The sequence below is a fragment of the Alligator mississippiensis genome, chromosome 5 (assembly GCF_030867095.1).
Source record: "Alligator mississippiensis isolate rAllMis1 chromosome 5, rAllMis1, whole genome shotgun sequence".
Lineage (NCBI taxonomy): Eukaryota > Metazoa > Chordata > Crocodylia > Alligatoridae > Alligator > Alligator mississippiensis.
The window spans coordinates 12202594-12220683 of NC_081828.1; the positions used below are offsets into that span (position 1 = coordinate 12202594).

The 18090-nt window shown below is 44.9% G+C and overlaps 1 protein-coding gene and 1 long non-coding RNA gene across 4 annotated transcripts in view; one reads left to right on the plus strand and one right to left on the minus strand.

The window, feature by feature from the left end:
• The window catches only part of FYB2 (FYN binding protein 2), a 47234-nt gene extending 31717 nt beyond the window's left edge, over nucleotides 1-15517 (minus strand). For 2 of the 3 annotated variants that reach the window (XM_014598713.3, XM_019479271.2), the window contains exons 1-4: nucleotides 15363-15517; nucleotides 7247-8057; nucleotides 5490-5690; nucleotides 4213-4246 (exon numbers count right to left, since the gene is read on the minus strand). In XM_014598713.3, the coding sequence (XP_014454199.2) occupies nucleotides 4213-4246; nucleotides 5490-5690; nucleotides 7247-8057; nucleotides 15363-15371 (1055 nt within the window). In that variant the 5' untranslated portion in view covers nucleotides 15372-15517. The remainder of the gene's footprint in view (nucleotides 1-4212; nucleotides 4247-5489; nucleotides 5691-7246; nucleotides 8058-15362) is intronic. The other variant, XM_014598712.3, reaches the window with a different exon arrangement.
• On the plus strand, nucleotides 4915-12085 carry LOC109281089 (uncharacterized). The gene is made up of 2 exons (XR_002087624.2): nucleotides 4915-5149; nucleotides 11966-12085. It is a non-coding gene; the product is annotated as an uncharacterized LOC109281089 (long non-coding RNA).
• Nucleotides 15518-18090: the final 2573 nt, after the last annotated feature.

The following is an 18090-nucleotide window of genomic DNA, read 5'->3' on the forward strand; positions in this document are numbered from 1 at the left end:
ATCAAGTTTAAATCCGCGGCTTTCACATTTGCTCCCCTGGCAGCTGAAAGACCCCTCCTTCAATGGGGGGTGGGGGAAGAGCATGGCTGGGGTCTTGTCTGAAGAGCCCCACCATGCCTGTGGGCCGGGTGGTGCTGAGCCAGGCTGGGAGAGCCCTGCTTTACCTGCTTCCCACCAGGACCAGCCCAACCTAGCCCAGCCCTCTTGGGATGGCTGAGCAGCAGCTCCCTGCGCACAAGTGTAAAGGGAGATGGAGGGGAGTAAGACTGATCTGCTGGGGGGGGGGGGGGAGACAGTCTGTGTAATATCTTTTATTAGACCAACTAAATAGTTAGAAACATTTTTCTTAGCAAGCTTTTGGCCTTAAAAGCCCTTGGTCAGGCTGGGGAAGCACCTGCAGTTGATGCACGCTCTTCCTGGATGGAATAAATAGTATAGTAAAGAGGCAGAGGCTGGGCTCCACTAGGAAGGGCAGTCAGTGAAGATGTGAATTGAGGAGTCAGTGGGTGAGAGCCAGGAATGAATGTAGCAGGGAAAAGTCAAGAGGTCCCTAGAGAGCCAGACATCAGGCAATTTATAGTGTCATAAATCCAATGTCTACATTTAGTCCAGGGATGTATGTAGTAGCCGTGTCTTTGAGAGTTGTGCTGAGCTGCATTTTGGTATGTAGATTAGGTAAAATTCCTGCCCTGGAGGTGTCAGATGGCAGGCAGGGATAAAACAAAAAAACCCTTTCTTGTTCTGAAATAGTTTAAAATCCAAAAATTGGCTAAAATTCGGCATCTTCCATGTTTCAGGGATGTACTTGGTAGCCGTGTTGGTCCGAGACTAGAAGAAATACAAAAATGTAGAACTCTCGGTTCCAAAATGATACTTTTTATTAGGCCAACTGGGAAACCACAAGAAAAAGCTGGACCCAGAGGGACAGCTTTCCATTAGGGCTGTGCAAAATTTCACCACGTATTTCGTTTTGAAACTGCTTCAATGCGTTTCAAGCTCAAAACAGTGAAATAGGAACGAAACAAAAGGCTTCAGAACAACTTTGAAATGAAATAAGGGTACTTGAAATGCTTCGAGTTTCAAAGCCAGGCTGACTTGGCTTCAGTGGCGGTGGCGGCAGCCTCCTTTCATCCAGCGCGCAGATCTGGGGGCCCGCACCAGCAGGAGGGCTGCAGGGCTGGGCCCGACTCCTCCCGGGAATGCAAGCTCCCGGATCTGCGCACCGGATGAGAGGAGATTCAGGCTGCCACTGCTGCCCGGGACAGCAATCTTCTCCAGTGCTGGGTGCAGCCTATGCCCAGCACCAGCCCCAGGTGGGAGAGGCAGCCTCCTCTCATCTGGGGCACAGATCCGGGGGCTCACACCCAGATAAGAGGCTGCCGTTGTCAGCAAGTGTCAGGAGTTTTGCTTTGAAGAGTTTGAGGTGCTTTTTCCTAGAAACCTCTGCACCTATTTCCTTGAAACTTGTCAGACCTCATGCCCTCAGAAGGGGATACTATCCCTGCAATTTTTCATCCAAATCAGATAAGAAATGACAACGTTTTAGGCTTAATTAGGTAATCATGAAAATGCCTATGGATGAAACGTCAAAACAGTTTTGACGAAATGAAACGGGGACAGTGCTTCAAAATGACAAAACGAAACCCTGTACCTTCAAAACGGTGAAACGGACATCAAAATGAAACGATAGCGTTTCTCACAGCCCTACCTTTCATCTCCAGCTCCCTCCATGCAAAAATGAAGCTTATTTCCTACCTATAGGGATTTCTTACCATCTATACTTTTTTTCAGAGCATAATGAAGGGCCTTTGAGCTCAAAAGCTTGCAGAAAAGGAAAATTTTCTTGCGATTTCCCAGTTGGTCTTAAAGAAAGTAACATTTTGGAACCAAGAGTTCTGGATTTTTGTATTTCTTCTATGTTTAGTCCATGATTTTTTGTATCCAGGAGGTTGATGGAGTGAAGTTCATAGGCTCATCTGTGAAAAGTGCTTTGCAAATTCCCTTTGAGGATTAATACTGAGAGATCGGAGAGAGAGTGGTTTTCTTGTGAGACATGCGTCCCCACATGTAACTGGATCTTCTGGTCTTTAAATAGATGTTCAGTGCGTGTTCATTCTGGTGAGCCGTTGTTGTTTGGTCTCTCCTATGTGTTTTCCACCAGGGCATTTGGTGCACTGCATGAGATATATAGAACATTTCTGGAAGTGCAGGTGCAAGATCCAGGAACAGTGATGGCTCTGTTGTGGGGTGCAGTAATTGTGGGGGTGGTGAAGATATGTTGGCAGGTTTTGCATTTCTTTTCATGGCATGGCCTGGATCCATTTGGTGGGTTTTGGGCCATAGGAAGTTTGCTTCTGATGATGAGGTTAGCAAGATTCATTGCTTGCTTAAAAGGCTAGGATGGGTGAATCTGGGAAGATCTCTTTAAGAATTGGGTCTCCTTCTAGTATGGGTTGCATTGTTTGAGGGTTTTCCATATAGGAGGGGTGATATGTCATAACCAGCGGTGTGCGATTTGTGAGGGTTTTCGCTCTGCACTGCAGCAATTCTTCACGTGGTATCTGGGTGGCTCTTTCAAATGTGTATCCATCTCTCTGGAGGTTGTGCAGAAGCCTTTTTAAAATTTGTGAGGTAGCAATCCCAGGTGTTCTCCTCAGTGCAAATTCAGTGGGATTCGAGGTTTTGGCTGTGTATTACAGGTTTCCTGGTATGTTTAGGGTGATTGCTGGTTCTGTGCCCACATGCATGTTGGTCTGCAGGTTTCTTGTATAACGTGATCTATATTTGACCATTCTGGATGCTGATCGTCATGTCTACAAAGGAGATGTTAGTGCTGGAGTACTCAAGAGATAGTTGGATGGAGGGATGAGGATGGTTGAATTTCTGATGGAACTCAATCGGAGATTGCAGGTTTTCAGTCCAAATGATGAAGATGTCGATATATCTTAAGTATAGCAATGGTTTGATGGTGCAGTCTTTGAGGAATTCTTCTTCCACGTGGCTCATAAAAAGGTTAGCATACTGTGTGGGGCCATTTTGGTGGAGGAAGTGTTGGTTATTAAAAGTAAAATTGTTGTGTGTAAGGACGAAACATATCATGTCAGTAATATCTTTGGGTCTGTACTCAGTTGTCATCTTGCTCTTGTAGGTATGTAAGGAAGGCTTGGATGTAAGGCAGTGGGATGTTGGTATATAAGCTGGTAACATCCATGGTGGCTAGGAGGGTGTTGCTGGGAAGGTGGTCTATGTTTTTAAGTTTTCGTAGAAAGCCTGTAGTGTCTTGGACAAAACTCGCTCTTTTGGTAACAAGTGGTTTAAGGATCGATTCCACAAAACCCACCGATTCTCTCACCCGCTGACTCCTCAATTTACATTTTCACTGCCTGGCTTGCATGCAGCCCAGCCTCTGGCTTCTTTAATATTCATGCCATCCAGGAACAGCACATACTAACTGCAGATGCTTTCTCAGCCCGATCAAGAGTTTTTAAACCTGAAAGCTTGCTAGAAAAAATGTTTCCAACTATTATTTTGGTCTAACAAAAGATATCAAAGAATCTCATCTGCCATGTGTACGAGTACATTTGGGTGTACTGGGGGTGGGGAACAGGGAGAAGTGGTGGGCATACGTTCCCCAACCCGGCAGAGTCCCCCCCGCCCAGCCTCCTCTGCCAACCCAGGTCTCATGGGGGGGGAGGGGGCCTCCAATTTTGTGCTTGCCCAGGGCCCCAGTACACCTTAATCTGCCTCTGCACTTGCCACCTCCCCACAGCTGCTGATGCCTTCTTTGCAAAGCTATGGCTTGCAGGGGGCCCAAAAAAGATGTGGGCCAGCCCTGGAAGGGACCTCTTAGATTGAGTCTAGTCCTTTGCATTTGTAGGCTATAAAAAGAATTCTCCCCTACCGCCCCCCCCTCCAAAAAGCCCCCCCCCCCCCCCCAAAACTAAATCATCATTTCAGAGCACACACACAGCAATAAGCCACAATACCCAGAACAATCACACAAGGGAGACAAGGGCACTGTTAATGCACCTTGTTGTAAAGCAGCAATATATTGCTTGCATGCATACTCCATCTTTGGACCATATAAAGGGGATTAGAGCTTTTTTGGTATCTATTTCTCATTTGGTATGTGAGTACCTTACTGTAACCAATAAAATAAAATAAAATTTAAGAAATAAAATCAGGCTTCTTGGATCCATTTCACATACTTACTTTTCAGGAGTCATGTATTCTTCTTCCACAGCAGCTGCAAACAAAACACAAGTGCATGCTTGGTATTTCTGTGTTAGAAAACACAGTTTCACTCCTACCACAGTGAATGTTGGATTTGAGTCAAACAGTTTAGTGGGATAAATAGGACAAGTGGCTCACTGCTCACTGGAACCGAGTACCATAGTAAGGAAGGATAGTTCAAAAAGGCAGGATATTTAGATGCAAATTTCAGGGACCAACTGTATCTGTACACACCTTCCTTTGTGCCGTAAGTTCAGGCAACACTGCTAGGTGATGCAGGAGATTAATATTAGAACAGCATTAAAGTTTATTATTATTATTGTTCAGGGAAACATCCACAAACATTTTCTCTACCACCTCTTATGTCACATTAAAAGCACTTGGCAGTCCGAACCCAGAATACAAAGGAGCTTTGTGTCTCATAAACATCCTGTTAACCAACATTAAGAATGAAAGGCCCATAGATCTCATCATATCGAAACCGACATTTTGCCAGTCCTTTCTAAGAAATGCGGCTGTCGTCAAACGTGATAAGAACGGAGCAAAAATACTGGGAATAATTAAGACTACCTATAAAATTATAATGGTTTTGCAATTTAAATCTGTAAGCCAAAAAGATATTCCCAGGTAATGCCAGCGAGTTGTGTACAATGAGAAATAGAAACTTTGCTTTTTGAGGTGTAACCCTATGATTGTTTTAAGGTAAATGGAAATTAATGCATCGTTTTCCACTGATCTTATTGCGTATGTTCACAATCCTAGGTGCATAAATGTATTTCATACTGAGAGAGTGCTAAAGTTCAGTTAGCATAAGGAACTAGCCTGAACTTGTTTCGCAGCTGACTGTAGCCGCTGACAATGCCTAGAATCAGTTGGTGCCAACAATGCTGGAAGGAAAATGGAGTTTGTCCTGAAGGTATGTCAAATATTCAAACTATTTGTGTTCCAAATCTGACGGGGAAGAAACTAAACAAAAAATAAATAAATCCAATGTTCAGTGAAAAATTTGGGGATTTTTGTTTTGTTTTCTTTAAAGGAATTTCCCCTCTGTTTTAAAGCCCCAAACAAAAGATATTAAAAAAAATAAAAATAAAACTTATGGTTTAATATTGATACTTTTGTATTAATAATAATAAAAAACAGCCTGCACATGAAGTAGCTCCATTCCAATGAAACTGCATTATCTGCAAGTTCAAGGACTTCTGTCCAGAAGTTTTCACCCCGTTCTACCAGAGTTTAAAAAAAGATTCTCCTACCAGTTTTGCCGCTTCTTTCGAGCAGTGATGCTGAATGCTGGAAGCTACAGAGATTGACATTTGGGGGTCTCTGTGGTTTCTCTGGAGGGGGACCAAGAGATTCAACAGAAGGAAGGGGCTTAATTTTGGGAAGCTTGTTATCGGTAACATCAAGCTGCTTTTCTGGGGCGGAGCGAAGGCGGAAATGTTCCGATGCCGTTTCTGAAAGAATCACAAGCACAGATTTAGTTATTCTCTCATTTCAAGCAAAAATCCAAAGCAGGTTTATATTAGCCAGAAACACATTTCCAACCATCAGTGTCACGATCTCCTTCCCAGTTAAAAATTCCTTTTATGCAGAGGCTATTTTAACTGACTATTTTTAGACTGACAGGTCATTAGATAAAGCACCCTTCACTGTCTCTTGTTTCATCAGGTTTTTATCAAATTGGTTCAGTTTGGGCCCCAGCAATCTTGACAGCCACATTTTCTTGATTTATCATCAAATCCTGGGCTAATTTTCTGAGCCAATACATTTTTAATCTGCTAAAAACATAGCTGTGTTGCTCTCTCAAATATGCATTCAAGAAAGGTAATGAGGGAGCTTTCCAGGGTAAACAAAGATTTAATCTTTTCAATATTCTGGCACTGAATCTAAAGCTGCCCAAATTAACTTGCTACCTAATATCTGTAGGGTTCCCGTAGCAAGGACAAACACTCGAAGCAGGGTGCGTCTACACGAAATCTTTACTGTGGACTAATTAGCTCCGCTGTAGATGTCGGTGTCTACAAGTGCAGGGCTATTAGGCTGGAGTAAACCAAAACTCTGCAGCAGGGTAGTACTTGTATTTACAAAGTTTTTTTTACACCGCAGCAGCACACATGTAGACGCTAACCCAGCTGGCTGGGGCATGAAGGTGCTTCAGTACAGGGGCTGCATATCAGGAAGCTCCATGCTAGAGCATCTTCATGCCCTTGCCATCCCCTCCACAGCACAGCGAGCCAGGTCAAAGCCAACCTGGGCTGGCAGGCTGACCCCCTAATCCCCCTGCCAGTCAGGGCTGCTCCAACCTGGCTCAGTGTGCTGCAGTCCCAGGTGCATGTTCAAATGGTGTGCCCAGGAGCAATAGCCTCCGGTGCAATGAGTACCAGGTTATTGCATGTATAGATTCACCTGGAGAGAACACGCATTTGCTTTGGACCTGAACTTTCTCCAAATTGTATAGGACGTATACAGGATCAGGATATTCTCACTGGACTCCACTGCAGTTATAGAAAACAAAGCCCTTCACTTTTGCTGGGCATGTGAAATATGAACAAGGCATAAGAATCACCTTTGTACACTACTGGGAGGTAAGCAGCAACAGCCAAATTGATTCTAATAAATAAATAAATAAATTAATTAATTAATTAAAATCACACATTTTCTCCCTGTCTATTCCCAGGATTTGACCCAACTTGCTACCACTTCAGTTGGAGAGAACATAATTTGCCAACTTCTCATTTTCTCTCTATGCCCAGATTATCACTTTTGAGCATCCCTAAAAATCTCAGTGCTGGGCACCTGGATATTAATTGGCAACTTCAAAACATCACCAGGAAAGATACTGCTCAGGATGCTTCCTCTTCTGTTCTACGGTCCTTATTTGCATGGCCAAACTGACCCCAACCTCTGGCTTTTTTGTGGATCTGAGCTAGAGTGCAGATGATCAATCCTCAAAACACCCTGGGAGGGAGAGAGAGCCATTGCTGGGATCTTCTATATAGGATGTGCCTACCTTTAGAGTAAGGAAGGGTCTCACTTGAATCTTGCTGGCTATAAAATGGCTGGCAAAGTCCAGTGACACCAGTGGTTTTGGAAGAGGCTGGTTCAGTGCCTTTGTATCTTCTGGCTGGGAGTGGCGGGGATGGCGCATGGGGAAGTGCAGAAACTCCGCTGTGTGAAGCAGTGTTCTTTTGGGTAGAAAAATCCTGGGCTTGTTCATTGCCCGCAGTTCTCATTTTGCTACTCTCTGCTGCAGTGGCAGTATTTGTAGCCCTCGGCTGTGCACTAGAGCATGTCCCATTTGCACGGTGTCGCGGGGGGACCATCGCACACTTCCTATCATTCTGAGACGCAGCACTTTCCCAGATCTGCCGAGCATGCTGGAAGGAATTTTTTATTGACGCATCCTCTGAATTTGCATTAACAGTTCCTTGCTGATAAACACACGAGTTTGGACAGGGTTTCCGTGGAACTTCCTTAGGAAGGGCATTGCCACCAACAGCTACCTGTAGGACTTTATCCTTTGGATCTTCATCCTTCCCACTCAGATGCAAATTGCTGAACTTGGCTCGAGGCATTGCCAAAGGCTTGGAGTGTGTTAGCTCCGAGTTGCGTACAGTGTAACAAAACTGCTCTTCCTTTTGTTTGCATGCCAATCTCTTTTCCTTGCTTGGGATTTTGGGGCCGGATACATGCTTACCATCACTGCAAGGTGGGTGTAAAAAATCTGCGGGAGGCCTCTTGGCTGGTTGTAGCAGAGTATTTGAAAAATTGGAGTTGTTTTGAAATTTGGCTCGAAGTGCTTTGAAGTCATTAACGCCTTCCTGAAGGAGGGGAACCAAAGACTATTAGTATCCAATGGGTTCACAATTTATTTGTAGGGAAATAAAATCATAAAGAAGTAGGGCTGGAAAGGATCTCAGGAAGTCATCTAATCCAACCTCCACCCAATGCCAGATCATCCCTGTCGAAACCATCTCATCCAGTGTTTGCTAACCTTGCAAAAACATCCAATCAGGGATACTCCACACTTGAGGTAGTCTGTTCCAGTATCCAACTGTTCTTGCAATTAGGAAGTCCTTCCTAAAATCCAACCTCTCATGCTACTACTTAAGACCATCATTTCTTACCCTTTCCTCAAAACCACAATGAAAGATCTATCATCAAATCCTTTCTAATGACTCATAATGTCTTTGCATGCTTATTTTAGAAAAGAAAGATTATAACCCTATAGCAAGTGAACAAGCATTGCATGACTTGCTAGAATATGCTATAGCAATTTGCATATAAAATAATATTGTATCATGCATTTAAATTTTATTTGAGATGGACAACTTCAGCATGAGCCCCTCACCCACTTAAGCACAACCTCCAAAGGGTGAAACAAAAACCTGAATAAGCAGATGTTAGAAAATCATTGGTAACACTCATTCCACAGTCCCACAAGCTACTGACCATGCAAGTACTCCATTAAAGACAGTGGAAGGAAGAGGTATTTAGGATCGTAGGAAGGTGGGGCTAGAAGGGACCTCACATGGTCATCTAGTCCAACCCCCTGCTAAAAGCAGGATCATCCTTGATTAAAACTATCCCAGCCAAGTGTCTGTCTAATCTGCTTTTGAAGATTTCCAGTGATGGAAATTCCACAACTTCACTAGGCAGCCCGTCTCAAAACCTGACCACACTCATAATAAAGAAAAACAACAAGAACTCATGGAGTCATAGAAAATTAGGGCTGAAAGGAACCTTAGGAGGTCATCTAGTCTAGCATTTCTCAACCCTTGGGTCATGACCCAAAAATGTGTCACAAGGATATTTGAAAGGATCACGAACAATCACAGAAAACTGTGGCAAAGCATGGGTTTCCCCTTTCGGGCTGGCAGCATTCCAGCCTGCAAGGGGCTGGGGGATGCAGGGGATGCCATATGCATGTGCACAAATGCATGTGGCAGCCAGGCAGGGTGGAGAGCAGGTCCTGCAGTTCCCAGCAGGTAAGTCTATGGGACAAGGAGGACAGAGATAACACATTAGAGTGGTGGGCATGTCCCTCCCCAGATTTGTGCAGAAATGGGGCTGCAGCCTGGCCAGACCAGCATGGGCAGGAGCCACCTCCTTGGCCCAGCAAGTAGGTCCCAGTGTGGAGCACCAAGACTAGTTGCCAGGAGCTGGGCCATGGTGGTAGTGTAGCTCAGTGCGCAAGCAGTTGGCTGGTGGTGGGAGGAAATGTGGGCAGTGTGGACCCCCTCCTGCCCATTACCTCTCAGGCTGCTGGCGGTTCAGCTGGCATGGGGTTCACGGCAGTGGCAGCAACTAATCTCACTGTCCCACTCCACCCTCCTGCCTTGGGACCTACCTGCTTGGCAACGAAGGAAGGTCTTTCCTGTGCTGGTCTGGCCAGGCTGCAGGCCCATGTCCATACAAGTCTGGAGAGGCACATACCCCGCCCTGCCCAACCCCTCACATCTATCCCCAGCCATACACACTGGGGGGCTGGGACTGGCCATTGATGTTTACAAATGGGTTCTGGTACAAACAAGGTTGAGACCCACTGATCTAGTCCAATCCCCTGCTCAAAGCAGGACCATCCCTAACTATATCATCCCAGCCAAGTCTTTGCCTCGCTGGGTCTTAAATACCTCCAAGGATGGAGATTACACCACCTCTCTGGGTAACCTGTTGCAATACTTTACTATGCTCCCAATTTTTCCTAGTGTCTAACCTAAACTTCCATTGCTGCAACTTGAGACCACTGCTCCTCGCGTCTCACGGACTGCTCTTCAGCAGCCTACACCCAACCTTGAACAAACCCTTCTGCTTGGCCGTTCAAAACATAGCCCCCCGAGCTACAGCCTCTCCTCCTAATCTCCAACCTAAATTTCCCCTGCTGCAGCTTGAGCCCATTGCTCCTAGTCCTCTCCCCTACAACCACAGAGAAAAGCCCATCTCCACCCTCTCTGCAACTGCCCATCTGGTATCTGACAACTGTTACCAAATCCCCCCTCAGCTTTCTTCTCCAGGGTAAATAACCCCAATTCTTTCAGCCATTTCTCATAAGTCTTGTGCCCCAGACCCCTGATCATTTTTGTTATCCTGTGCTGGATTCTCTTCAAAAACTGCCCATGTCCTTCTTGAAACATGGGACCCAGAACTGGAACACAGTACTCCAAGTGAGGCCTTACCTGTGCTAAAAGAATCACTTGTCTTGATTTGCAAGTGACAGTCCTGTTAATACAACCCAGTCTGCTGTTGGCTTTTTTTCCCCCCTATGTTTTGCTAAACCAAGAGCTCACTGTTGGCTCATATTCTGCTTATGAACCATCGTAACCCCTGGGTCCTCCTCGGCAGTGCTGCAACTGAGCCAGCCATTCCCCAGTCTGTATTTGTGCATATCATTATTCTATCCCCAGTGCAGGACTTTGCACTTGTCCTTGTCAAATCTCATAGACTGGAGAAATGGTCTATAATCAACCCAGGTCATTCTGGATCCTAGCCCTGCCCTCCAGAGTGCCTGCAATTCCATCCAACCTGGTGTCACCTGCAAATTTGCTAAGCATGCACTCAGTCCCATCATCCAAATCATTAATGAAAATGTTGAACAACACCAGGCCCAGGGCAGACCTCACTTGATATTTCCTCCCCCGACTAGACACTGAAACATTTAGGGCTACTCATTTAATACAGTGATCCAACCAGTTAAGTGTCCACCTGCTTTTGTCTAGTCTCTATTTCCTTAACTTGTTAATGAAGATGATATGGGAGATTATCATAGGACAGTAATGAGATCAGGAGTTATGCAAGAGTGCAAGTCACTGCTGATCACGAAGGAAATGGAGAAGTTGTAAGAACGGCAACTTAGCAAACCCCTGACATGAGCCACTAGCAGACTAGTGGCTTACAAGGGAGGAATAGTGAACAGGGCACTACAAGAACCAGAAGTTTCTTCAGGTCAAGGAAAGTTTCATCCACATATAGCTGTAAGGATGTGTGTGTGTGTCAAGGTGGCTGAACAGGGTTTAGGGAAACAGCAAAGGACTGTCCTTAGCTCATGTGGATTGTCATAGCTCAGTTGAAGTCCATGCAGCTATGATACTTTAGGCCAATGAAGGATCTTCCCCAAGAGGAAAGAGAGCACGAGTGAATTTGCACTTGTTCCAAGATGGACAATTTTGTAATCTCCAAAAGCAGGGCACAGAGAAGTACTTTGTCTTTGTAAACTAGCAGTAGGAGCAGCTGTGCCTTGCTCTCAGCATGTGAGAAACAGTTCTCTCTGCTTACAGGCAGCCTAGCATCACTGAATCCACACCCCAGTGACACGATGAGAAGCAGTTGTATATCTGTATCCTACTGAAGGGCTATAAATGAAAGGTGCTTAAAAAAATGTGGAAACAAAAGTGATTTATGTCCATCTATCCATACCCTGTCATATATTCCTTGAACATCAGACTCACACCCCTGTTATTCGTTCAGCAGACAGGAACCAAAACAACAGCTAAACATAGACTCCATTAAAGAAAAAGTATGTTATCTTGGTAGATGATAAGATCATCTGTCATTCTTCAAGAAGAAGAACAAATGTAACAAGAGAAACCAATTACTTTTCCTTCATTGGCCTGACTCACATGGTTAGGGTTTTTATTAAAAGCTAATCAGTAAAACTGGACTTCTCAAGTGGGCAAAGTTTGGTGAATTTTTGTTCCGTTCCGTTTTTAAGATTTGTCTCATTTCTTCCCAGGTGTCTTGCTGTCCCATGCTGAAAAATAAGGAGACCACCGTACTTATCAGCAATGCCGTGCTTTGAATCCTGAACAGAACTAGAATACACCTGAAATAAAATTTGTGAGCTACGCAAGTCCTTGAACTGCTCTATAAAACTTTTTATAAATGCTATGATTACATTAGGTGCGCTAGTTTAGCCGTTTTGTTCAGCACAGCGAACAGCGAGACTTCATGAGAGGCTGCCTAATGAGGAAATTGGAAAAAATTATCTAGGACAGAACTTTGTTATTCGTAAAAAAAAAAAGCTAAGGCCCTTAGCACTAAGGCAGAGCAGATGAATAGCACACTGAGGGTTTATTGCATTTAATTGCACAATTTATTAAACACTGACAATTTCTCTTGAATAACCCCTTTCACTAACTTTATTACTTTCTTTCACACAGCAGTGTATGATGTAAAGAACCAACCCCTGAAGGAGAAGTTTGAATTGTTCCAATAATATTTCATTGGAGAGGTCAGTAGCATGATGCAGTATAAGAAGCCAGGCTAGACAGTCTTAATATGGTCTAATCTAATATAGGGAATGGAGGTTGTTCAGAAAGGTAAAGAAAACTGACTTAGCCTCCTCCCTCCCAGCCATCCCAAATCACCCTGGCTACTTCAAACAGAAGACCGGGCAAACTCCAGTGCCGTGGTTTCTGCTGCATGTGCATGCAGCCACTGCCTAATGTAGTACATAGTAGCTAAAGGAACTGATACTGTTTACGGCTCCTTGCTGCATTTCAGGTGTTTCCTGTAATACCCAGTTTTTTTACCGATACCATTTGAGGTATGCAGCTATGGAGAGGAAAAGCATTTGCTTCTTTAAATGCTTTCAGCATGTTAAGCAAGACTTTCCTCCTTAACAAGCCTACGCACGTCATCCATCTGATGGCAGGTGGGATGGCAAGAGTTAATAGCTCTGTATGGTGGCTCTTTCCTCCTCTCCCCCACCAGCCTCCTTTAATTAAAATGGATCCAAATACAAGTCTCCCTCTTTTCCTCAGGTTGTTATTCCCCTTCCCTTGAAATGGCAGCTATAAGCACTTTGTTTAAATTAATTGAAAGGTTATCTAGTTGCACTGTTACTTCTGTAAGTGTCTATGTCCTTTGCTGAAAGGCGGCTTTCTCACGTTGCAGGCAAGGCACCTAGGAACAAGGAGGACTCTTAAAGTGTAAATGGCTATTAAAATCTTCTGACATCCCTCTCCTTGCTGCAGCCATAGGCCATTTTCTTCCCTTCATTTAGAAAAGGAGCACACCCATGTCACTAACCCAAGTAAGAGTCAAAGAGCTGAACCCTTCTATAATTTTGTATACCCCCCAAAAAATGTATGTGCTGGGGCTACAAGACAGATCAAATCTGGCCAGGTTTATTCATGAGAACACATTCAAAAAGAGATGCGCTCTTTTCCTGGTTATAAATGAATATAAGCATGCCTGAGCAGGCCCAATGCTCCTTAGAGCAAGGGGCTTTTTATGTCAGACATGCTCAGATCTAGGGAGAATGAGATAGCGAGGCTCAGTGCAGAATTCACCTCCAGCACACCCTCATGAAGGAAGTACAAGAGACTTGGAAATAACTTATGGCATGTACCCAAGGTAGCAAACAAAGCAGGCAGCGTGGGAGGCAAGGAACATGTGGTGGTTTCAACAATCCTCCATCAAAGTGTGTGCTGTGAAGATCAGTGTGGCATCCTCAGGGCTCCCTGGGAATCAAGCATTCAGGTAGCTAGGAGGCTTCACGTCCAAGCACAAAAGATGGGACTACCCGCCATAGACACAGTGGCTGCGTTTCCCCATCCAAGTGTGCGCTCCACAGAGAAGTATAAGGAGCATCAGTGCATCCAAAAGCCTGACTTCAGAAGACGCAAGACAGGAGATTGGTTACATGAGCAACCTTAAAAGGAGGAGCAGCAGGACAACTACCTCTGAGCTCCCCAGGGATACTAGGAGCAAGGAGGGGGACTAGAAATAGTGAAGCTTGGCAGGATTCAGAGTTTGCTGCTGTCAGCGGAGGAGAGGGACAGGACTCATTTCAGGACCAAGAGCACGTCAAGCCTCAGACAGATCAGAGTGAAGTCAAGGGTCATTACTGACAGCTTTAGTCTGTATGTGAGAGGTCGGTCACATGCAAATAGACCATCAGGCTATCCTCAGTGTCCAGCAGGGTACAGACTTAAGTACTTCTAGAGCCTCTCAGTACATTCCTCAGTAACAACACCCATCAGTGCCTATAACACTATAAAGCCAACCCCTTTAGATCACACAAAAGGTTTCAAAACCAGGGTAAGCAGCAGCTAACTGCATACAGCCAGTGAAGCAATGGAAGAGAGTTCACTTAATAAGTTATATAAAAGGGACTGCTGGAATCTTGCAACAAGTATGATTCACAGCGAGCTGCTTGCCCAGGCATAGCTGTAATGCACTTTGCAAGCAACTACACAAAACCACAGGGAAGAAAAAAAAAAAAAAATTAAGAGGAGGAGACACTTCATTCCCTCGGGAGGAATCTACCAGTGATGGAATCAGGAAATAGTGAAAAGCTCCCCCTGTCCTGCCCTCTGCAAATACACTAATAGTCCACCAGTGCCTTCCTTAAAAGTGAAACAAAGGGGAATTTAAAACTAAGATAAGGGTCTCTGCAAGAGGAAGACAGCCAGGCTTTGAGGGCTGCTAATGCCCAAAACCTGATCCCAATTCAAATGAGCTATAATACACTTACAAAAAAACCAAAACAAAAAAAAACCCTAATGGTCCAAAAGCAAGTAGCTTTAGGAGACAATATGAGAAAAAGGATTATGCTTCCACTCTGCTCATGTTATTGGTTTGATCCATTCTTTATCTAGATGTAACAAGGAAGTTCCTCTTGTTAAATGTTTAATCACTCCTGCACTCTGACCATACCCGCTGCACTCAACACAACCAGCTGGAAGCTTGCCATGCGCACCCTGAAGCTGCTTATTGACAGTGGAGCAGCCCAGGAGATATCATCTGCTAATTAACTGACTGGCTTTCCCACATATATCCACCTATGCTTTTGAGTCAATTGAAAGGAGCAGCTCAGCAGACCCCTATCAGAGCTAGCCAGGTGGATAGGGACTGTTCGCAAAGAAGACAAACCCCACAGACTTGGCCAGGTCGCTGAACTGCATCCCCATGCCCGCAGGAGCGAAAAGAAGCACCCCAACTACCCCAGCAGAGAGCAGAGGTGGCACCCCAGATAGCCTTCCAAGTTACAGCCCCCTCCACACCTCTTTGCAGAGATAATAACATAGACCCTACAAGTCAAACACTAAACACAGGGTGAAGGGAATAATCACTGTCAGGAGCCCCGCAAAGGCAAAAGGCAGCACCAGTATTACAATAATTACCACTTCCATGTCTTCCCTGCCAGCAGATACCAATCTGAAGGGTTCAGCCTTGCAGCATATTTTACTGTCACTGTCTGCAGCCAGAGCATACAAAGAAACACCTCCTCTTCCCTGCAGCTTTCAGCACTGGTCCCGGAGGAGGGGAAGGCGGAGCGTGCGGGGAAGCACACCTGAGCACAAGGGCTGCATCACTCCAGCCTGGCCCCTCCCTAGCCAGGCCCTGGGGCCAGTGGAGTGCAGAATATCCTCACCTGGAAGCAGCCCTCTTACTCACACCTTCCTCCTCCCTGTCTAACCCCTCTGAGAATAAAGGATCTATCCCTCCAGGCACAGAAGCACAAATCATAAGGGTTTACATGGCACTGCAGAACCTGGTGCAGTCTCAGATGTTGAAGCAGTCTAGAGACCTAGGCCACTCCAGTGCTTGCACAGAGACAGATGTTATCCCCCTTCCTCGCCTGGGGAACTGAGAAAGCCTGTGTAAAGGGTTAATGGTGGGTGGGAATCATAGCAGAGAGGTGCCTGGTCTCAGGAGGGGCAGTGGAAGGATTACATTTTGTGAAGCTTGTAAGTGGGGGGAGGACTAGGATTGGGGAGGGGGTGCAGCAGAAAAGGGGGTCTTGGGTAGGTTCAGGAATAGAATAAGTGTATGAGAGATGGGTCTATGTGGGGGGAGAAGGCTGTGAGTGAGAAGCAGGAGGAATACCCTGCCTTAGGGGTGGGGAATGGCCTGGGGGAGGTGAGCTGTGGGGCAGTGCAGGGCTGGGTGACTGGCAGGACAAACTAAACCTCCCAGTCTCAGCAAATGTTTAAAATGCGAGGCCAATTCATTTTCCAGCACTGGCTGTCTTGCTGCAGTCTGCCGCTCTTTCCCACCTTCTGGCTGCTTTTTTTCTATTTGATTAATGCTAACAATGCAATCTGCTCTGTTTATGGGAGAGGAGGTGCCTGTCCTGTGGAGCTAACAATCTAAATACTGTTAGTGCATTTGCTAGGGCTGCTGAAGGTCTTGAATAATATCACCACAAAACAGGCAGCAGGTGCAGAAACAACACTGACTCTGAAGGAGAGCACAATCATTTCTTATTGCATTTTGTTCTGCACTTGGACACTGGCCAGTAAATTTGTCGAGGGCTTTGTTGGAAACCCTCGTATCCTGAAATAAAACCTTCAGCTATTTTCTGAGGCACAGTCTTCTCCATCAGATTCTCCCATAAGATGCCTTGGGCCCCTCCACCCTCATCCCATGAGCCGTGAGCTCACGACTGCTATGTGTACTTTTGGCACGTGGAAATATGAAGTGTGGTTTTCAGAAAAGTAAAATAGCTGCAACTCCAAGTGAGGTTAATAGGAGGCACTGCAGTTTCTTGCACTTGAAATAACAAGTCCCATAGTTTTTGCCAGCTGTGTGGCCCCATACCTATTACACTTACATGGCCCCTCCACCCCACTGAGAGCCAATGAGCAGTATTTTTGATAGCATAGCATTTCCTTACAGAAAAATTCTCATGTCAGACCTGGGTGAAAGAAGTGTCTGGGAAATGGGAAGGCAAAGGCATCTGCCAGGACACGTGTGTGTGTAGAGGAATGTCATCGCTATGCTACTTCACCACCAGACTAGAGCAATTCCTGCAAAGACTGCTCTGTACACCTGTTATCCCCCACTCTCCCAAAGACTTAATGCAAGCTGAGACTTGAGATCAAGATGGGGGTGAGATTGAGTTTACAGTCTTATTTTTTTCTTTACCCAGAACTTGAACATGCTACGGGGTCATCAGATTTGGTCCTTGATGGAGAAAATGATAGTAATGATTTGCATTTCTGTAGCACCCTCCATTGAAAGCTCTAATTAACTTTTGCAAGATGCATTTAACTGAGCTCTGCAACTCTTCTAAGACTCAAGAAACAAGGATGCAGAGAGGCTGAGTGACCTGTTGAAGGTCACAGAAACCATGAAAAGCAGAGCTAGGAACAGACCCCAGCATGTCTGGTTTCTGGTCTGTCATCATGATGGCCTGTATCAGTGGCTTTCTTCCTCTCTAAGATGCTCTGACTTTTTTCCTTTCTTTCTATGATTCTCTGAAAGGAAGACCCCTTGCAAAGGTTGACTATTTTACTGTGTGCAGGACCTCTCCTGCAATCCAAAGTTGCTATGCCCCTGATAGTTTGGGTAGTGAATTCTCCCTCATTGAATCACCATAAAGTCCTTTGTCCAATTCCCTGTTACCTTACATTACAAGGAAGAGCAAGATAAGAGGACTTCTTTCCTTATCTTTCTTTCCCCTCCTAATGACTTCCACTTTCTTCTCAGTTTTCCTAAAATTTCAGAATCCACCTGATTTCTTTTTCTTCCATCTCCCAGCCCACCATTTTTATGATGCATGCAGCCTAAATGGGGATGGAAAAGGAAGGGCTTAGCAACACTTGCACACATTTCCAAATTCTTGGAAAGTGAAATTTTCACTAGAGTTCAACAGTAATAATCATAATAATCATCATCATATCTCAATTTTCAATGGACCGTTTCAATTTATAGAAGAAACTCGAATATAAAAATATTCATTCAAAAGTTGAAGTATTTTGGTTTGCAAGTGTTATTTCTTTTAAATGCAAAATCACTGTTTTCTGCAAAAAGGAAAGCAACTTCTGGCAAAACGTTCTGTTTAGTCAAAGCCCCTATTTTCCATCAGTAAATAAGCCTGACAGAAATTATTTGACCAGCTGGAGT